General features: G+C 42.6%; 2 protein-coding genes across 3 annotated transcripts; one reads left to right on the top strand and one right to left on the bottom strand.

Moving 5' to 3' along the window:
- The first annotated feature begins 1,747 nt into the window (after positions 1 to 1,747).
- On the top strand, positions 1,748 to 9,399 carry TRIM21 (tripartite motif containing 21). 2 transcript variants are annotated; one of them, XM_058687959.1, is made up of 7 exons: positions 1,748 to 1,805; positions 2,892 to 3,336; positions 3,824 to 3,919; positions 5,030 to 5,260; positions 7,055 to 7,077; positions 7,955 to 8,055; positions 8,338 to 9,399. In XM_058687959.1, exons 2-7 carry the CDS (start codon positions 2,929 to 2,931, stop codon positions 8,886 to 8,888), a joined length of 1,410 nt encoding a protein of 469 aa, XP_058543942.1. In that variant the 5' UTR covers positions 1,748 to 1,805; positions 2,892 to 2,928; the 3' UTR covers positions 8,889 to 9,399. The 2 variants fall into 2 exon arrangements, with proteins under 2 accessions (XP_058543942.1, XP_058543941.1); XM_058687958.1 differs by lacking the exon at positions 1,748 to 1,805 and having other exon boundaries at positions 2,854 to 3,336.
- Positions 9,400 to 19,655: 10,256 nt separating this feature from the next.
- On the bottom strand, positions 19,656 to 20,594 carry LOC131488579 (olfactory receptor 52B4-like). Its single transcript, XM_058690443.1, has one exon. The coding sequence runs from the start codon at positions 20,592 to 20,594 to the stop codon at positions 19,656 to 19,658; it is 939 nt and encodes a 312-aa protein (XP_058546426.1).
- Between the last annotated feature and the right edge of the window lie 222 nt (positions 20,595 to 20,816).

The raw sequence follows: 20,816 nt of genomic DNA, 5'->3' as shown, positions 1-20,816 counted from the left end.
GATGTGAAGTACTCATTTTCTGAGTGTCTGCTAATTCACATATAGGTTTCTTTTTCTTCTCCTCCTCCTTCTTCTTCTCCTTCTTCTTTTACTGTTTCCACTTTTCTTTCTGGAACTATGTTCCTGGAATCAAATCATTACAGTGATACAATTTGAATATTAGATGTCACTTGATAACCTTCCACTAAGCAAATTCTCATAAAAACAGAACTGGAATTTACAAAGAGGCATGAAGTGTTTTTAGGTTTCCTAATCTATACAAAACATTAAGCAAATTTCAACTGATGTTTTTAACCTTAAGTTATACAGGGACCAAAAAAAAAAAAATCTGAGTTGGAAGGAATTGAGAATCCTAGCCTCCTCACCCTTCCTTTTTTTCTCCTTCCTCCTCCACAGCTTGTGACCACATCCCTACCAGCTGCCCCTACAGCCTCTTCTTGAGCTGACAGGGCAGCCAGTCTTCTCTGGGCTGTCACTAAAATGAGGTTCTTCCCTGCACATTTCAATTCTCATACATCTACTTTGTCACTTCACTCCATTCAGCCTCAGTGTCCTCTCCTGTAACATGAGTTTAATAACTCCTGAATCACTAAATTGTTATGTGGCTTAAATAATATAACCTGAACATAGCAACAGTATTCACAATGGTCAAAAGCTAGAAGTCACCCAAGTGTCCACTGACAGATGAATGGGGAAACAAAATGCACATACAGACATTGGAATATTATTCAGCCTGTAAAAGGAAAGAAAGCCTGTCATGTTATTCACAACATGAATAAACCCTGAGGACATTGTGTTAAGTAAAATAAGCCAGTCACAAAAGGACAAATACTGTATGACTCTACTTCTATTGGGGCACCTAAAGAAGTCAAATTCATAGAGATGGAAAATTGAATGGTGGCTTTCAGGAGCTCAGAGGAGGAGATAATGGGCAGTTATTGTTTAATAGGTAACAGTTTCCAATATGACGAGATGAAAAAAGTTCCATGGACGATCTGATCTGATGGTCACACAATGAGGTGAATGTATTTAATACCACCACTGAACTGTATACTTAAATGATTACAATGGTAAATTTCGTTATGTAATTTTACTACAATTTTACTACAATTTAAGTAATTGCAATTTTTTTTGCAATTTAAGAAATAACTTTTTACTACAATTTTTACTATAATTAAGAAATACAATTTACTACAATTTAGGAAATAACCTGTGAAAATCCCTAGTTCAGTGACAAGTACACAGTTGGTGCTCAATAAATGTCGATTCCTTTCTTACCACTCACTGGTGTGATACCTGCCTTTGGGTCAGGCAGTATAAATCCCTCACCCCCTTGATGTTAAAAGAATATCCACACTCTCCTGAAAAGGACTGGTTTCTGGAAGTAGGAAACACAGGATGGCACTTTAGGAAGAGCTCCAGGCACTCTTGTCCCCATCCAGACCTCCTTAGGAGCAGCTCTCACACGTAGGCACAGCATAGGGCTGTGGAGTGATGGTGACCAGCGTCAAAGAAGGCAGTATGACTCCTCCATCTAGTAGGTGCTGAGGACCATTAGATACTGAGGACCTGGGAGGGAGTGCTCAGCAAGGCTGAAATGCTGAAGGGCTTTCGCTTAGTGTCAGCCGGGGGCGTCTGAGCCTCCTCCACCCACTGCCCCTTAGCTCCGCCCTGCGCGTCACCCTCTCCTCCCAAGCTCCTCCCACTCCCTGCCCCTCGGCCCGCCTCCCTTTCAGACTTGCCTCTGAAGGAAAATCGAAAGTGAAATAGGGAACTTGCCGCCAGCTGCGGACTCCCCTGAAAAGGTGAGTGACTTGCCCAAACCCAAGCGCCCCAGCCCTGGCTGGGGGACATCTCCCCCTTGCCCCGGATCTGGGGGTCCCCTTGCATCCAGGTCTCATCCCTAGAGCCTGGGGTCCCTGTTCTCCCTTCTCCGCAGAGGGACTGGTCTGGATCAGCCCAAGCCCAGCGGTTCCTCCCGGGCTGACAGCCCGCCTGGGAGGGGGCCTGGCTGTGTACGTGACTTCCAAGTTACAGGAAAGGGGGAAGGGGCGAGGGCCGCCTTACTGCTGCTGCCGCCTGGGCAGGGAGAACGGGCAGCAACCTAGCCTGGAGCGTGGTCTAGGGCAGCCCAGCGTGGGTAGGTCCGCAGTCCTGGAGACCCTCCTCTCCACAGTTCCCCTTTGGGAGTGAGAGGGGCAGGGTGGTAGATAGGTCTGGGTCTGTGCCCCAGAAGCAATGAGGACAGTTACCAGGTTCCGGAAGCTGAGAGGAGAGCCCGGGAAGTGCTCTACCACGTGGGTGGGTGCGTGTGAACACGTACATACACATACAAGCACAGACATGTATACGTACTACACGTATATGTACACACTTGTAAACATATTCTTATGTATGCAGTCCTGTAACCTGTGTGTAACGCCTGCCATCATCGCGCAGACTAACGAAGACGTACGCAAAGCACGCAGCACCTCCTGTAGCGCATGGAGAGTGCGTGGTAAAAGGCCGCACCTGTTACCACGAGCTGCTTGGCAGTGCACTTGGCACCTGACATGGGAGAAGACTCACAGGAAAAGCCCAGGGGACGAGGGTTTAAGTAGCGGTGGACCTGATGAAGATGGAGTTGCACAAAGCTCTATCTCTGAAGTTCCCAAAAACAATCTTGCTCTCTTTTGGGGACTGCGTTTCCCCGCTGTCTGGCTTGATCAGTGGATGAGATTAGGGAGGAGAAGCTCTTGTTGCTCAAGGTAACGTTCTCATTTTATTTTCACACCCTCCACCTCACTCTTCCTCAGGGTTTCCTTGGGATTGCTTCCCCTCCCCCCCCCCTTAACACACCACCCTTCTCATCTTCTCTTTTCCTTTTCTCCCCTCCTACTATGCTTCCGCAGGCTCTCCACAGGGCTGCCTCATAGGAACGTTACCGCAATGGCCTCAGCAGCGCCCCTGGCGATGATGTGGGAGGAGGTCACTTGCCCTATCTGCCTGGATCCTGTCGTGGAGCCTGTGAGCATTGAATGTGGCCACAGCTTCTGTCACGACTGCATCTCTCAGGTCGGAAAAGATGGGGGCGGCGTCTGCCCTGTGTGTCAGCACATCTTCTTGCTCCGGAACGTCAGGCCCAACTGGCCGCTGGCCAACATGGTGGACAACCTTAAACAAATTGGCCAGAGTGCCAAGGAGGGCATGCAGCGGGAGCGGTGCGAGGTGCACGGAGAGAAACTGCACCTGTTCTGCGAGGAAGATGGGAAGATCCTTTGCTGGGTGTGTTCCCAGTCCCAGAACCACCGTAACCACCACATGGTCCCTATTGAGGAGGCTGCTCAGGAGTACAAGGTGAGGCCTCAGCACAGAGGCGAAAGCATGTAGAAGGAGAGGCATCCCTGGTGGGTGCTTTGTTCCCCAGAGCCGGGGAGGTAGAGTCACCTGTGGAGTTGAGGGGCTGGGGAAAGGAAGGGTGCCTCCCACCTTCCATGTCTAACTTAAGCCAAGAACTGCAAACTTGGTACAGCTTTCTCATTTCCCAGGAGCGGGGAATACACTGAGGAAATGCTACAAGAATCACATTTCCTTGTCTCCTGATTAATTAGGAATGAGCATGCCCCCTACCAACAGTGTAGCTCTATGTTGTAAGAAACATTAGGCTTTTTCCAAAGTCTTCCCATCCACAGAATTTCCACCCCAGTCAGACTGTAGTCTCCCCTCTTTCTCAGCACTCAGTCTTTTCAAAGAACCAGCATGGTTTTCTCCTTCCTTATGCCACCCCACCCCACCCCACCCCACTTCTTGGTCTGATTGGGCACTAACCTATCGTTCTCTACAGGAGAAGCTCCAGGTGGCATTAGGGAACGTGAGAAAAGGACAACGGTTGGCAGAGGAGTTGGAAGTGGATATTGCAATGAAGAGAGCAGCCTGGAAGGCAAGAATCATGTCCTAAAAGGAATCTCAGATCAGAAGCCAGGGCAGAGTCCAGCGTCCCAAACTCAAGCTCTAACCATAGCTATGCCCATCTGAGGAGTGATAGTCAGTATATCTCACTCTCCAAGAACCAGCTATCCTCTAGGCCTCCTGACAGAGAGGAATAAAAAGGAGAGAGCTCCCAATCAGATAGAAAAATCAAGAGTCTTAGGAAAAAGTGCTGAGAGGAACAAGCCATACCCTAAAGCTCCTGCTCCCTGAACCCAGTCTTAAGAAATGACAGAATCACTGCCTCAACAGTGACCTCCTGGGGACAGAGGTCTCCCAGGAGAGATGCCCGGTGGCCAGGCCTGTCAGTAAATGACAAGGGCTGTGAGGAACAGACTTAAGGGAATGACCAAGACTAAATGTAGAAAAACCAATCTGACCAGGTGGTTGCTTAACCATATCCAGATCACTGGTCCAAAGTAGAATGGAGACCTAAAGCTTGTTCTATACCCATAACTTGGAGGTAGGGTAGTCAGGGATTAGAAGAGTGGAGGGAACTCATGGCCTGTAGAGCCCAGAAAAGGAAGATTTGGGATCAGAGAAGGATGAGTCAGGCTGTGGTGGCAAAAGGAGTCATCCTGTGTCGTCAGGTGACCTTCCAGTCACCAGCAGGAGAGGACAAGCAGAGATTATCCCAAAGACTCCCTTTCCTCAGGACTTCAGAGCAGTGTTGTGAGCCTGTCTTTGTGAGGTTGTTGGGGGTAGGGATGGATGTGACTCTCTCAGGAACTCCCTGAGAAATGAAGACACGGGGGCACATTTGGGTACTGGGTGGGTTTTGAAAGTCTGTTACCATACATATGCGACTGTAGGACAGCTACAGTGTGCCCCCCCCCAAATAATCCCATTCCCCTCTGAGCCCAGAAGCCTCACTCACTTATCTCCCCAGAAAATTTCTGTGTGTGTGTGTGTGTGTGTGTGTGTGTGTGTGTGTGTTTGTGTTTGCTCTAGACCCAGAGTCTGAGTGGTGAATCTACAGGGAATAGAAACCGATAGGAGTACCTTCATTCCTGAAGCTTAGGAGATTTTGATAAAAACCTCTCTCTTTCCATTTACACCAAAGAGTCAGGTTGAGACACACAAACTGAGGATTCACACAGAGTTTGTGCAGCAGCAGAACTTCCTGGCTGCAGAGGAACAGAGACAGCTACAGAAACTAGAGATGGAGGAAAAGGAGCAGCTGAGAATCCTGGATGAGAGGGAGGCCACACTGGCCCAGAAGAGCCAGGCCCTGCAGGAGCTGGTCGTGGAGCTGGAGAAGAGGAGCAGGGTCTCAGCCCTGGAGCTGCTGCAGGTGAGCCATCCCCCTCCCTGAGGTTCAAGGAACAACTGAAAAAAGGCTAAACCCGGTCCCTGGAATATTCCCAAACTGGAATTCAGACCCATGCTTGGTTTGCACTCAAGTCATGGGAAAGGTGCAGAGTTAGGAGGAAATATTCCATCCAGCAATTCAAAGAACCAGCCATCCCAGGTAAGTGCCTGCTCTGACACCTTCCAGGTTCATGACCTTGAGAAAGTTCCATAACTTTTCTGAGTATCAGGTTTCTCCTATGTTAAATGTATACTATAATGTTACATATCTCAAGGGATTTTTGTGAGGATTAAATGAGAGAAACCACAAAAGCTTTTACGTGAGCATTTGACCATGAGCAGGTTTTCATAAATGTAACTAAAGACAGTGCCCTGGAAATTAAGAGACAGTGGCCCATCCCCAGCCCTGCCACCAATTCGCTCCATAATTCTAGGTTAAGTCCCTTCCTTTTCCTAGATCTAATGTCTCCATCTGTGGAACAAGGGGAGGGAGTGGACTGAATAAGGATCCCCCAGTGTTAGTCATAAATGTACCCTCTTCCCACTTTCTGCTGCTTCTGTGAACTACCCAAACCTGTTGGCATATGTTTGTTCTTTACATCTCACTCTTTCACCTGAAGAAATTTAGCTTAACAGGAAATTTGTCCTAAGCGATAGGAGCCAAGAAATCCTGCATTGATAGGTTACTGATTTTTTTCTAATTTTGTAACCACCGCTGATTCTTAAATGGCACATAGTATCTGCCTCTGTGTACTCAGGCTGTCACAGCAATACAGTGAGTTGGATGCCGTTATCCCCATTTCATAGATGAGAAAACAGAGGGGCAGAGATGTTGAGAAACTTAGACACTACAGCTAAATAACTTGACCAAGTTCACCCAAATAGTAAGTGGCAGAGCTGATATTAAAATGAGCACATAACTATTTTTTAAACACTCATTGATGTGTGTGCTACTTAAAATCCTCTCGCATCCCTTAATGTGTTTGCCTCGTTTGGGGAAACTATTGACTAGCGGGTCTCTAAAGTCCCCTCTGCTCTAACCTTATACAGTTTTTCTCTTCCCAAACTTGCCAGTGTCTCTGTCAGATGTGGTCATGAAGCCAATTTTTTTGTTTAGTTTGGTTTGTGCAGAAAGGCTTCCTGGATTGGCTTGACTTGGTAGGCCCTCTTCTCATTGTCTAAATCTTGCTTCTGCCCAACACTGAGCCACACTTTCTAATGCACTTTTGACTGGGCCTAGGAGTGTGCCAATTCCTGGGTAAGGGTTCCCAAGCCCTGCAACAGCATATTCTCAAGTGATTTGATTTCACATACATATGAGAAGGCAGCATTAACTCCAACATAGGACAGAGCCTTTCCTTCCCCCAAATGCAAGCCTGCAAATGAGATAGAGCAGTTTCTGTGCATCCTGACTTGGCCATTCTTTCCCTGTGACTGCCTCTGGGACTCAGCCAGGCTGGGCTACTTGTTCCTTTCCACTCTTCTTCCAGGAATCGGGGCTTTCTAATTTGTCCTCTGAATCAGAGTCCTTAAATTGGTCATCCTTCTCTTAGCTATAGGTCACACCCATGGTGGTTACCCTGGTTACCCCACAAGCATCCACACCCCTTCTGCTTCAAGCTGGTCAGAAATGTCTTTCAGGCATTGGCCCCAGAGGAATGGGGTAAAGCAGTGTCCTGTGGGTCTTGGGGGCTGGGGGGCATCACCCAACCCACAGAAATGAGGTCTAATGGTAAACCAGTGAGTCCAGAATTTACACACTCTCTTTTCTCCTCAGGAGGTGAAAAGTGTCCTGGGAAGGTAAGGAGTTTTCTTTGTAAGAGGAAGGGGCAGGGGGTTGCCTGGGTGGCTCAGTGGGTTAAGTGTCCAGCTTTGGCTCAGGTCATGATCTTGTGGTTTGTGGGTTCGAGCCCCACATTGGGCTCTGTGCTGACAGCTCAGAGCCTGGAACCCGCTTTGAATTCTTTATCTCCCTCTCTCTCTGCCCCTCTCCCACTCACACTCTGTCTCTCACCCTTTCAAAAATAAACATTAAAAAAAAAAGGAGGGGGTGGTAGGAAGCACATATACCTGTGGAAGAGGTTTTTGAGTTAGAAAAACATGCACTCATTTTTCCCCCCATTCTCGTCCCTATTCTCAAATACCCAAACCTCCATAAAATATTTTCTGTTGTGAAGCTAATTAACAGACATCTTGGTGAGCTGCCGAAAGTAATTAGACTATATCATCCTTACAAAGTGAAGCCCCAACCAACAGGGAAATTTCTATTAAGTTCTGAGTCTACAGCCAGTTATGAATCTCCTAGAAAGAGCCAGAGAGTAAGACCCATGATATGGGGAGACGCCTTGAGGTTCCTTACAGAAGTGATTCCATCTGTATTAGATGCTTTGTGATAAAATGAAACAGTGTAAAACAGTGAGTGCCTGTTGACCTCAGGCTTGGAGAGGAGATACAAACTATCCATAGCTGCAGGGGCTGTGTAACCAGTAAGGCCTAGAAAGGAACTAAATCCTACCTCCTTTGGCTCCCACCCCCACCCCCAGGGATCCCAGCAAAGGAGGTTTTTGTAAAATTGCATTGAGTTAAATTTTCATCCACAAGGGAGGTTATATAGTGTCAGGGTTCAGGAGGGTGAGGTGGGAGTTGGGGACAGGGTCTGTAATTCTGTTTGCCTCAGGAGTGAGTGTTGGAACCTGAAGAATCTGGACATCACCCCTCCAGACCTGAGGAGTGTGTGCCTCGTGCCAGGGCTGAAAAGGATGCTGAGGACTTATGGAGGTGAGGCGACCACCAAGAGACTGGGACTGGGGAACAGAAGTGGGTGATGAGGAAGCAGAGTCCCAGAGTCAGGGAGAGAGAACAGGTCAGGGTAGGTGAGGCAGGGACAGGTAGAGAAGGTGGTTCCCTCAAAGGTCAGGCCTGGCTGGGGGTCATTTCCTTCCACAGTGAGGCTCACAGATACCTCCTTATCCACAGCCCCTCATCCTCATCCCCAACCAGAGACACCAGGTTCCTGATTCCCCACACTCTCCCAGCCTGACTCTGGTCCCCTCTCTGCAGTAAACATCACTCTGGATCCATACACAGCCAATCCGTGGCTCATCCTGTCAGAGGATCGGAGACAAGTGAGGCTTGGAGGCAGCCGACAGGAAGTGCCTGAAAATGAGGGCAGATTTGACACTTATCCCATGGTCCTGGGTGCCCAGTTCTTTGACTCTGGAAAGGTTTACTGGGAGGTAGATGTGACAGGAAAGGAGGCCTGGGACCTGGGTGTTTGTAGAGACTCTGTGCGGAGGAAAGGGCATTTTTTGCTCAGCCCCCAAAATGGCTTCTGGACAATTTGGCTGTGGAACAAACAAAAATATGAGGCTGGCACCAGCCCCCAGACTCCCCTCCACCTTCGGGTGCCTCCGTGCCAAGTTGGGATCTTCCTTGACTATGAGGCCAGCACTGTCTCCTTCTACAACATCACTGACCACGGCTCCCTCATCTACACTTTCTCCGAATGTGCCTTCACTGGACCTCTGCGGCCCTTCTTCAGTACTGGTTTTAATGATGAAGGAAGTAACTCAGCCCCTCTTGTCCTCCGTCCATTGGGGGTGGGTTGGTAGGGATCCTCTGACCACTGGTAGCACCCCCTCTGTGGGTGCCTTTCTCAGCCACTGACCCTGCCTCATCTCCGCATGAACTCTGAACCACTTTGTCTCTGCAGACCTGTCAGGACACCAGCAAGCAGACTTTGGCAGGGACTTCACCGAAAATTTATGTCAGATGACCTTCACCATCAGCGTCCCTCCCTAGATTGCTTTATAATTCCCTCTGTGAAACAAACTAATTGGCCCAAATCTTCTGGATAAACCAAAACATGTTTCTGCCTTCTTTATGTGACTCAAGTCTCATTTTCTCCTCTCCATCACTAGGCCTTTAGTCAGATCTCGGTTATTTACCTTTGCAGAGTTTGCAAAGGGGCTTCCTTTGTACGTGGGGCCTCAATCTAACCCATTCGATCCTTGTTCTCATATACATCTAGGATTATTGTTCCAATGTACACACATTTAAGTGGCTCCACACCACCTATAGAAAAACAGCCATACTTTGAAAATAAAGGCTGAATGATCCAGACCTTAGACTTCCACATTACGTATCCAGCCTGCTGTACTCCCCATCCCTGCCATGCTCTCCCAACCACATCTTGTTGATATTGGAGTTGGTTAAGGGGCGCATCAATCTAAATCGAAGGGGTAATGGTTTTTTGATAGGTGAGCTTGGCTAGGCTATAAGCCGTCAGGTTTTCAATCACTAATCTAGATATTGCTGTGAAGGTATTTTGTAGGTGTTATTAAAAGTCCATAATCATTTGACTTTAACGGAGATTGTCCTGGATAAATTGGGTGGGTCTAATCCAATCAAGTGAAAGACCTTAAAAGCAGAACTGAAGCTTCACTGAAGATAATCCATCTATGAGTAGCAGCTTCAGCTCATGCCAGAGTTCCAGCCTGCCCCTACTAATGGCCTGCCCTGCAGATTTAGGTCCTGCCTTGCCAGCCCCCACAATTGTATAAATGCAATAAGTCTCTGCATGTCTCCTACTAGTTCTGCTTCTTTGGTTGAACCTGATTGATGTGAAGGCCAGGACTCAGGTAATGGCATCACCTGGTGACAGCAAACACTTTCTTGAATTTAAGCTCTTAAGGTTGGAATGAAGCTCTACACCCAAGCAATAGCAGGCTGTGAGAGAACCACTATTCTTCAAGCACAATACTATTCTTCAAGACAAATAGATTCTATTTGTCTAAAATAGAATCTCAGGGGGAGGCGGGGAAGATGACAGAGTAGGAAGACCCTAAACTCGATTCATCCCATGGATACAACTAGATAACACCCACATCAGCATCAATAACCCAGAAAATGACCCAAATCCTGGCAGAACAAACTCCACAACTAAAGGCAGAGAAGAGGCCACACTGAAGAGGGTAGAAAGGGTGGAGATCAGTCGGGAGATAAACAGATGGAAAGCTGGGCCCTCCACAGGAAGAAGGGAGCCAGTGGCACAGAGAAGGGCAAGAAGCAGCCTCTACCACACTAGGAAACCTGCACAGGGAAAACAAATTCCCATTGAAAACCAGAGGAGTTGAATTTCATTAAGTTCTTACAACCAGTGGGACTTAAAGCCTAGCATTTTACAAATCAGCTGACTTAGCTTTGGGAGAGACAATAGGAAGCTGAGTGCCCGCCTTAAAGAGACAGTGGGACAAACAGCCCTCAAAAATACAGCATAGAAGCAGCAGTTTGAAAAACATCTGGGGCAGATGGAAGGGAGACTTACTCCTCTCAGAGCCTGTACCTGAAGAGCAGGGTATGCTGAGGGACTCATCCAGGAGACACCATTCACCGGCACATCTCTCTCCCACAATGCCCAGAATAAACATGGCAATCTACAAGAAACAACATGATGCCAACACTCATTACCTAACTTGCTTATACCAAGTCCCACCCACCCACATAGCAGTGGGTCTGTCCTTTCCAGTCATGCGTGCCTCAGTCCCAGCGCTGCTGTCCCCTCCCCCAGAAGACCAGTGCAAACTGTACCAATACTACAGCCCCCAACCATGCACAGTGTGCAGCCTTGGTCCTTGAGGCAGATGCAGCAGGCCCCCTCCTGAGGAAACGAAGCACACACCTTGTTAAAATTGCTTGTTTCACCCACCTGCTTTGCAGATCAGCTCCTACTGACCTGGTACCAGCAGCTGCAGTGGTAGCAAGTCTCATTTCATAAGCAGACCATGGTGCACCCTGTTAAACCATGGGCCCTACCCTGACCAGCCTGGTTTCAGAGGTGGCAGCAGGTCCCCTCTTGCTGGCATGCAAACCTTGCAGGCACAGCGCAGTCCACCTCCTCCAATATGCTCTTTGCCAGAGGCCATTCAAACCGGGACCACAAGCCTGACCACGTGACTCCAAAGTGACTCCTTTCCTGGGTTGAAGGGAAGACAACCACATAATGTCAGTCCGAAGGGTGCCCCAGCAGTGGGCTGGGGGAAGACATCTGGTCTGACAGCAGGCCGTGCCCAATAACAAAAATTTCTCAGGAACAACACAGGAAAGGCACCTTGGTGCCTTTGGTGCTACTGCATCTCTGGCAAATGTATGATCTAACTCCAGATGAAGGAGGCTCCCAGCTGGTCTAGTAACACCACAGAGACAAAACACTGCCCACGATAGGCAGAGAAAACCACTGGAGACAACTGGACTAAAGGAAAAAGCATCTAAGACACAACAGCAGGGCATGTGCACACACATAGGAGATACTTCTGAAGTGCCAGATTCTGGTGAACAGGGGACACTGCATTACAGGGTACTACAAGACCTCTCCTTCACATGGCTGTTACTTTCCAGAGAAGGAGACATAGCTGACTGTCCTAACACACAGAAACAGAGTAAGACAAAATGAAGAGACAGAAGAATATGTCCCAAATGGAAGAACAGGACAAAACCACAGCAAGAGACCTAAACAAAACAGATATATATGCCTGATAGGGGATTTAAAGATACTGGACTTGAGAAAAGAGTGGGGAACATCAAAGATACCCTTAATAGTGAGATAAAGAACCAATCAGAAAAGAACACAATAAAAATTTTAAATACACTAGATGGAATAAATAGCAGGCTAAGAGAGCAGAAGAATGAATTAGTGACCCGGAGGACAGAGTAATGGAAAGTAATCAAGCTGAACAGATGATAGGGAAAAAATTAAAATGCAAAATGAGAATAGAGTTAGGGAACTCAGTGAGTCCATCAAGCGTAATAACATTTGCATTATAAGGATCCCAGAAGAGGAAGAAGAAAAGAGAGAAGAGAGCAGAAAATTTATTTGAAGAAATAATAGCTAAAAATGTCCCTAATCTGGAAAAGGAAACAAATCCATATTCAGGACAGAGGTCCCCCAATAAAATCAACCCAAGGAGGTCCACATGAGGACACATAGTAATTAAAATGGCAAAAAGTAGTGATAAGGAGACAATTTTAAAAGCAGCAAGATAAAAGAAGACAGTTAAATACAAGAGAAAACCCATAAGGCTATATGTATATTTTTCACCAGAAACTTTGTGGGCCAGAAAGGAGTGGAATAATAAATTCAGAGTGCTGAAAGGAAAAAACCTGCAGCCAAGAATATTCTATCCAGCAAGGCTATCATTCAGAATAGAAGGAGAAAGAGTTTCCCAGACAAACAAACGCTAAACCACTAAACTAGCCCTCCAAGAAATGTTAAAGGGGACTCTTTAAAAGGAAAGGAAAGACCATAAATAAGAGTAAGAAAAGTAGGAAGCACAAAAGCAGTAAAAATGAGTATATCTGTAAAAAACAGCAACAGACTCACAAAATAAAAAAATGTATGACACCATTACCTAAAACATGGGGGAGAAAAGAATGAGTCCAATCTTAAGCAACCATCAACTTAATATAGACTGCTATATGCAGATGTTACATACACAAACCAAAAATCAGTAATAAACATGCAAAAAATAATAATAAAGGAATCCAAGTATATCACTAAAGAAAGCCAGCAAACAATGAGAGAAGAGAGCAAGAGAAGAAAGGATCAGAGAAGAGCTACAAAAACAACCGCAAAACAAGTTTTAAAAAGTGGCAATAAATACATATGTATTAATAATTATTTTGAATATAAATGAACTAAATGCTCCAATAAAAAGACATAGGGTGACAGAGTGAATTAAAAAAACAAGACCCATCTATATGCTACCTACAGGAGACCCATTCCAGACCTAAAGACACATGCAAATTGAAAGTGAGGGGATGGAGAAACATTTATCATGCAAACAGATATGAAAAAGAAAGGTAAGGTAGCAATATTTGGACAAAATAGACATATTTTGGGACATATCACAAAACAAAATCAACAAGAAACAATGGCTTTGAATGACTCACTAGACCAGCTAGATTTAACAGATATATTCAGAACATTCCATCCTAAAACAGCAGAATACACATTCTTTTCAAGTGCAAATGGAACATTCTCCAGAATAGATCACATATTAGGCCATAAAACAAGTCTCAACAAATTCAGAATATCAAAGTCCTACCATCTATTTTGACCACAACATTATGAAACTGGAAATCAACCACAAGAAAAAAAATCTGGAAAGGGCACAAATACATGGGGGTTAAATAACATGCTACTAAACTATGAATAGGGCAACCAAGAGATCAAAGAAGAAATAGAAAACTACATGGAGAGAAATGAAAATAAAAACCCAACAGCTCAAAACCTTTGAGATACAGCAAAAGTTCTGAGGGAAACTTATAGCAATAAAGGCCCATCTCAAAAGCAAGAAAAATCTCAAATAAGCAACCTAACCTTACACCTAAAGGAGCTAGAAAAACAACAACAATAAAACCAGTAATAAAGGATATAGAAACAAACAAACACAATAGAACAGATCAAAGAAACCAGGAGCTTTGTTCTTTGAAAAATCAAAATTGATAAACCTCTAGCCAGACTCATCAAAAAAAAAAAAAAAAAGAGTACTCAAATAAAATCGCAAGAAAGAGAAATAACAACCAACATCACAGAAACACAAAGGATTATAACAATATGAAAAATTATATGCCAACAAGACAACCTAGAAGAGAGGGATAAATAACTAGAAACATATAACCTACCAAAACTAAAGCAGGAAGAAACACAAAATCTGAACATACTGATTACCAGCAAGGAACCTGAATCAGTAATAAAAAAAACCTCAACAAACAGAAGTTCAGGTCCAGATGGCTTCACAGATAAATTCTACCAAACACTTAGAGTCAATATCTATTCTCAAACTTACAAAAAAAAAAAAAAAAGAGGAAATAAAACTTCCAAATTCATTCAATGAGCCCAGCATTACCCTGATGCCAAAACCAGATAAAAACCCCACAAGAAAAGAGAACTACAGGCCAATATCCCTGATGAGCATAAATGCAAAAATCCTCAACAAAATATTACCAAACTGAATCCAACAATACATTTTTAAAAAGCATTTAGCACAATCAAGTTAAATTTATTCTCTGGATGCAAGGGTGCTACAGTATCTACACATCAATCAACATGATACATCACATCAACAAGAGAAAGGATTAAAACCATATGATCATTTCAATAAATGCAGAAAAAGCATTTGACAAAGTACAACCTCCATTCATGATAGAAACATTCAACAAAATAATTTTAGAGAGAACATATCTCAACATAATAAAGGCCTTATATAAAAAAAACCACAGCTAACATCATCCTTCCTGGGGAAAAAGTGAGAGATTTTACCCTAAGGTCAGGAACAAGACAAAGATGTATGTCCACTCTCACCACTTTTATTCAACATAGTACTAGAAGTTCTAGCCACAACAATCAAACAACAAAAAGGCAACCCAATTGATAAGGAAGAAGTAAAACTTTCACTATTGCAGCTGACATGATACTATGTATAGAAAACCCTAAAGACTCCACCAAAAAGAAACCTGCTAGAACTGATAATTCAATAAGGTTACACCATACAAAATCAACATGGAAATCTGTTGCATTTCTGTACACCAACAATGAAGCAGCAGAAAGAGAAATTAAGAAAACAATTCCATTTACAATTGCACCAAAACAAAAAAATACCTAGGAATAAAAATAACCAAAGAGGTGAAAGACCTGTACTCTGAAAACTATAAAAAATTGTTGAAAGAAATTCAAAACAACACCAAGAAATGGAAAGACACTCTATGCTCATGGGTTAGAACAAATATTGTTCAAATGTCTATACTACCCAGAACAATCGACACATTTAATGCAATCCCAATCAAAATAGCATTTTTCACAGAACTAGAACAAACAATCCTAAAATTTGTTTGGAACCACAAAGGACCTTGAATAGCCAAAGCAATCTTGAAAAATAAAATCAGAGGCATCACAATTCCAGACTTCAAGTTCTATTACAAAGTGGTAATAATTAAAACAGTATGATACTGACATAAAAATAGATGTATTGATCAATGGACTAGAATAGAAAACCTAGAAATAAAACCACAATTATATTATCAGTTAATCTTTGACAAAGGAAGAATGAATATCCAATGAGAAAACGTATCTTCAACAAATGATGATTGGAAAACTGGACAGTAACATGCAAAAGAATGAAACTAGACTACTTTCTTTCACCATACACAAAAATTAGCTCAAAATGGTTTAATAGACCTAAATGTGTGGCCTGAAACCATAAATATCCTACAAGAGGACACAAGCAGTAACCTATTGACATAGGCCATAGAAACTTTTTTCTAGGTATGCCTCCTGAGACAAGGAAAACAAAAGCAAAAATAAACTATTGGGGCTACATCAAAATAAAAAGCTCTGCTTAACAAAGGAAATAACCTAAAACTCAAAGACAGCCTACTGAATGAGAAAAGATATTTTCAAATGACATATCCAATAAAGAATTAGTATCCAAAATATATTAAAAACTTACACAATTTAACACACACAAGAAAAAACCCAAATCATCTAGTTAAAAATGGGCAGAAGATATTAAGAGACATTTCTCCAAAGAAGACATAGATGGCCAACAGACATATGAAAAGGTTCTCAACATCACTGATCATCAGGGAAATACAAATCAAAACCACAATGAGATATCATCTCACACCTGTCAGAATAGCTAAAAGCAAAAACTCAAGAAACAAGTGTTGGTAAGTATGTGGAGAAAAAGGAACCCTCATGTACTGTTGGTGGGAATGCAAGCTGGGCATCCACAGTGGAAAACAGTATGGAGATTCCTCAAAACATTAAAAATAGAGCTATCCTACTATCCAGTAATTGCTGTACTGGATATTTACCCAAAAAAACATGAAAATACTAATCCGATGGGATATATGTACCCCTATATATTTATTGCAGCTTATTTACAATAGCCAAATTATGGAAGCAGCCCAAGTGTAATTGATAAATCAATGGATAATAAGATGTGGTGTGTATATATATAGGAATATGTATATTTTATTATATGTATATAATGGAATATTACTCAGCCATAATAAAGAATGAAAATTTGCCATTTGCAACAGCATGGATAGCACTAGAGAATATAATGATAAGTGGAATAAGCCAGTCAGAGAAAAACAAATACCATATGATTTCATTAAAATGTGGAATTTAAGAAACAAATAAAGAGAGACAAAAGAGAGACTCATCACTATAGAAAACAAACATATGGTTACCACAGGGGAGGTGGGTGGAGGAATGGATGAGACAGGTGAAGGGGATTAAAAGTACACTCACCTTGATGAGCACCGAGTAACGTAAGGAACTGTTGAATCACTATATGGTACACCTGAAACTAATGGAACACTGTATGTTAGCTACACTGGAATTAAAATTTTTTTAATAGAATCTCACATTTCCTTCAGGAAATCTGATAGTCTTTAGTAAATCTGCTATCCACTTCATGAAATGTAGATACTGTACAAAGATATCAGCGACCTTAAAATTTACTGATGAGTTATTTGTAAGTATGAGTAATGGTCTGTCTTAACACTGGACAGAAGGTACTTTGAAGAAAAGATAAAGAGAACAAAATCCTCAGGCAAGATGGCAACATTGCAGAGCTAAATCAATATAAGTTGACAAAATTAATCATGCTTTGGTTGATAAACTGAAGGAAGAAAAGGAGAGCTAAGTTCTCTATGAATGGGGATATAACTGGGGAATGGTTGGATTCTGCATGTCAAGGTTATAGAGAAATTTTTTTAAGGGTGAATTATAAAATATACTTTTCTGCTTCTGTGTCTCTGCTTTGGAGTTGACCAATGTAAATGATGATTTGTTCCCTTTAATTGATACACTTATGGGAGAAAGCTGTCATGATATAAACTTAAATACTCTCATTTCTCAAAATCTGAATTCCTTGGCATATCAGGTTACTCCAATACTTGGAGATGTCTATTACACAGATGACATACTACCATCGCTTTGGTCCCCACTGAAAGAAATTAAGTGGTAAAGATAATAGTATCTTGATTTCTATCCCCATCGGTAATTACTAACAAGTGATCTGTATACCGCACAGATCACACAAAATTCTCTTGAGAAATGAAGATTCTACCAGCACCAATTCCAGTTATGATTAATATTTTCCTTTAAAATGCAAATAAGGCCTGTTAACTTTTGTGATCTCCTTTGATTCCATAACTTCTTTTTGAATTAGAAGAGGCAGAAATTATTGCACTACATTTTAAAAGATAAGCTAAGGTAGAAGTTAAAAACTTATCCACTGCTTACTCTATGTCATGCATATCAAGATCCTGTTTATATTTTTAGTTCTATCACAGCCCTATGATAAAGGTATAATCAGGGAATTTAGAGATTGTGGTGCCCATCCCTTTATGAAACTATGTATTTATATTTAATTTTTTCCAGTTTTATTGTGGTATAAGTGACATAAAAACTGTATACACTTAAGATGTACACTTAAATATATATGCATATTTTGTAAAATGATTACCACAATGAAGCTAATTGACAGATTCCTTGCCTCACATAGTTACCTTTTGTATATGTATAGTGAGAACACTTAATATCAACTCTCAGTATATATTAACTATAGTCATCATACTGTACATTAGATCCTCAGAACTTATAACTGAAAGTTTGTAACCTTCAACCAATACCTATTTCCCCCACCCCTGTGCCCCTGGAAACCACCATTCTACTCTCTGCTTCTGGAAGTTTGAGGTTTTTAGATCCCATCTATAAGAGAGCACACAGTCTTTGTTTTTCTATATCTGGCTTATTTCACTTGGTATAGTGTCCTCCAGGTTCATCCATGTTATCACAAATAGCAGGCTTTTCTTTTTATGGTTGAATAATATTCCATTGTATATATGTACCACATTTTTTTCATCCAGATTTATTAAGGTATAATTGACATAGAACATTTTGTAAGTTTAAGGTATACAACATAATGATTTGACACATTTATATTGCAAAATGATTACCACACAATAAAGTTTGTTACCCCATCCACCACCTCATGTAGTTAAATTTTTCTGTGTGTGTGGTAGGAACTGTTAAGATATACTCTCTTAGAGACTTTCAAATATGCAATACAGTATTAACTGTAGTCATCATGTAGTACATTACATTCCTAGAACTGATTCATTGTATAACTGGAAATTTTACACTTTGACAACCTTCATCCCTTTCTCCCATCCCCCACTACTCATCTCTAGCAACCATCAAACTGTTCTGTTTCTATGAGTTCAGTTTTAGATTCCACATACAAGTGAGCTCATATAGTATTTGTCTTTCTCTGTCTGACTTATTTTACTTAGCTTAATGTCCTCAGGATTCATCCATGTTGTCACAGATGGCAGGATTTCCTTTTTATGTCTGAATAGTATTCCAGTGTGTGTGTGTGTGTGTGTGTGTGTGTGTGCGCACGCGCGCACGCCCCATTTTTTTTTTCATCTGTCAGTGGACACATAGGTTGTTTCCGTGTCTTGTCTATTATAAATAATGCTGCCATGAACATGAGGGGGTACAGACATCTCTTCAAGATAGTGATTTCATTTCCTTCATATATATACCCAGAAGTGGAATTTCTGGACAATATGGCAGTTCTAGTTTTCAGTTTTTGAGGAACCTCCACACTATTTTCCTTAATAGCTCTACCAATTTACATTCCTACCAACAGTGCACAAGGGTTCCTTTTTCTCCACATCCTCATCAACATATATTATCTCTTTTTGATAATAGCTATGCTAAAATGTGTAAGGTGAAGTTTCATTGTGGCTTTGATTTGCATTTCCCTGATAATTAGTGATGTTGAGAACTTTTTCACGTACCTGTTGGCCATTTGTATGTCTTCTCTGAAAAAAAAAAAAAGTTTATTCAGGTCCTTTTCCCATATTTAAGCCAGGTTATTTGTTCCTTTACTATTGAGTTTTGTTATTGAGTTATATGGATTTCTTATATATTTTGGCTATTTACCCCTTATCAGATAATGATTTGCAAATATTTTCTCCCATTCCATATGTTGCCTATTTGTTCTGTTGAGTGCTTTCTTTGCTGTGCAGAAGCTTTTTGGTTTGATGTAGTCCCGCTTGTTTATTTTGCTTTTATTGCCTGTACTTTTGATATCATATCCAAAAAACCTCATGCTCTTTTCTAAACATTACCTTATAAAGGCAACATGACAATCTATCTTTCAAAGTCATGATAAATCCATTTGTTCGCAGTCAGTAGAACCCTTAGTTAATAAGTTTCTACAAAATAGGTAAAGAAAATGTGAGACACCATAGTGGTGAACATACCACCAGATCAGTCACACAGACTCAACATGTTTCTACTGTGAACACAGAGTACTGACCACACACTCTCGAATCTGCCTGGTCTTGACCCCATAAATGATAGGGTTCAGCATGGGAGGGGCTAATGTGCAGATATTGGCCAGCAGAATGTGAGTATGGAGGGGAACATGATGCCCAAACCGCTGGGTAATTACAGTAAAAATGCCAGGCAAATAGAACATGGAAATGACCCCAAGGTGGGAGGCACATGTGCCTAGACCCTTTTGCCGAGCTCCTCGGGAAGGGAGGTGGAAGACTGCATTGATGATAAGGGTATACGAAACCAAGATGAGCAAGGCATCTGGCATTACAGTAGAGAGAAGAACAGACAAGCCATACCAGACATTGACACAAATATCAGCACAAGCAAACTTGGCAACAGCCATGTGCTCACAGTAGGTATGTGGTAACACATTGCTATGGCAGAAAGGCAGTCTCTTCACCAGGAACACATCTGGGAGTATCACAGAGAAGCTTCTCAGGACCACAGCCAGACCAACCTTTATGATTACTGCATGACTGAGCACTGTAGTATATCGCAGTGGGTCACAGATGGCCACATAGCGGTCAAATGCCATGGCCAACAGAATCCCTGATTCAGCAATGAAGGTGGCATGAATGAAGAAGATTTGAGTGATGCAGCCATCAAGGGAGATCTCCCCAGCATGAAACCAGAATATGGCCAGGGCTTTGGGCACAGTGGTAGTGGACAGGATGAGGTCAGCCACAGCTAGCATGCAGAGAAAGAGGTACATGGGTTCATGGAGGCTGCGTTCAGTAATGATGATGAAGACAAGGAGGCTATTCCCAAGGACAGCAACCAGGTAGGAAATAAAGAAGGGAAGATAAATCCATATGTGCTGGTCTTCCAGGCCAGGGATGCCCCGCAGAATGAAGAGTGAGTGGCTGGCACCAGTGTGGTTAGGGGTTGCCATTCCCAGGACAAGTCACCTAGATGTTGGTGTATAAGATTTGCAGTCACTTCTATCTTGCCAAAAAAGGTGAAAAGGGTTGAAGTAAGGGAGGTAGGACTAGATCATTTGTCACTGGATGAGCAGTGGAAAGGATCCTGGTCAGAAAGTCAGGAAACATGGGTTAAAACTCTTTGACATTCTATTTACTATTTGATCTCAGTAAAATACTTCCCTGCTCTGGAT

Source organism: Neofelis nebulosa, chromosome 10 (assembly GCF_028018385.1).
Source record: "Neofelis nebulosa isolate mNeoNeb1 chromosome 10, mNeoNeb1.pri, whole genome shotgun sequence".
Lineage (NCBI taxonomy): Eukaryota > Metazoa > Chordata > Mammalia > Carnivora > Felidae > Neofelis > Neofelis nebulosa.
This window is presented reverse-complemented; position numbering and strand designations above follow the sequence as displayed.

Coding starts and splice junctions, on each gene's coding strand:
- TRIM21 (XM_058687959.1), top strand. CDS start 2,929: ATGGCCTCAGCAGCGCCCCTGGCGATGATGTGGGAGGAGGTCACTTGC. Junction 3,920..5,029: donor TGAAGAGAGCAGCCTGGAAG/GCAAGAATCATG, acceptor TTTACACCAAAG/AGTCAGGTTGAGACACACAA. Junction 5,261..7,054: donor CAGCCCTGGAGCTGCTGCAG/GTGAGCCATCCC, acceptor TTTTCTCCTCAG/GAGGTGAAAAGTGTCCTGGG.
- LOC131488579 (XM_058690443.1), bottom strand. CDS start 20,594: ATGGCAACCCCTAACCACACTGGTGCCAGCCACTCACTCTTCATTCTG.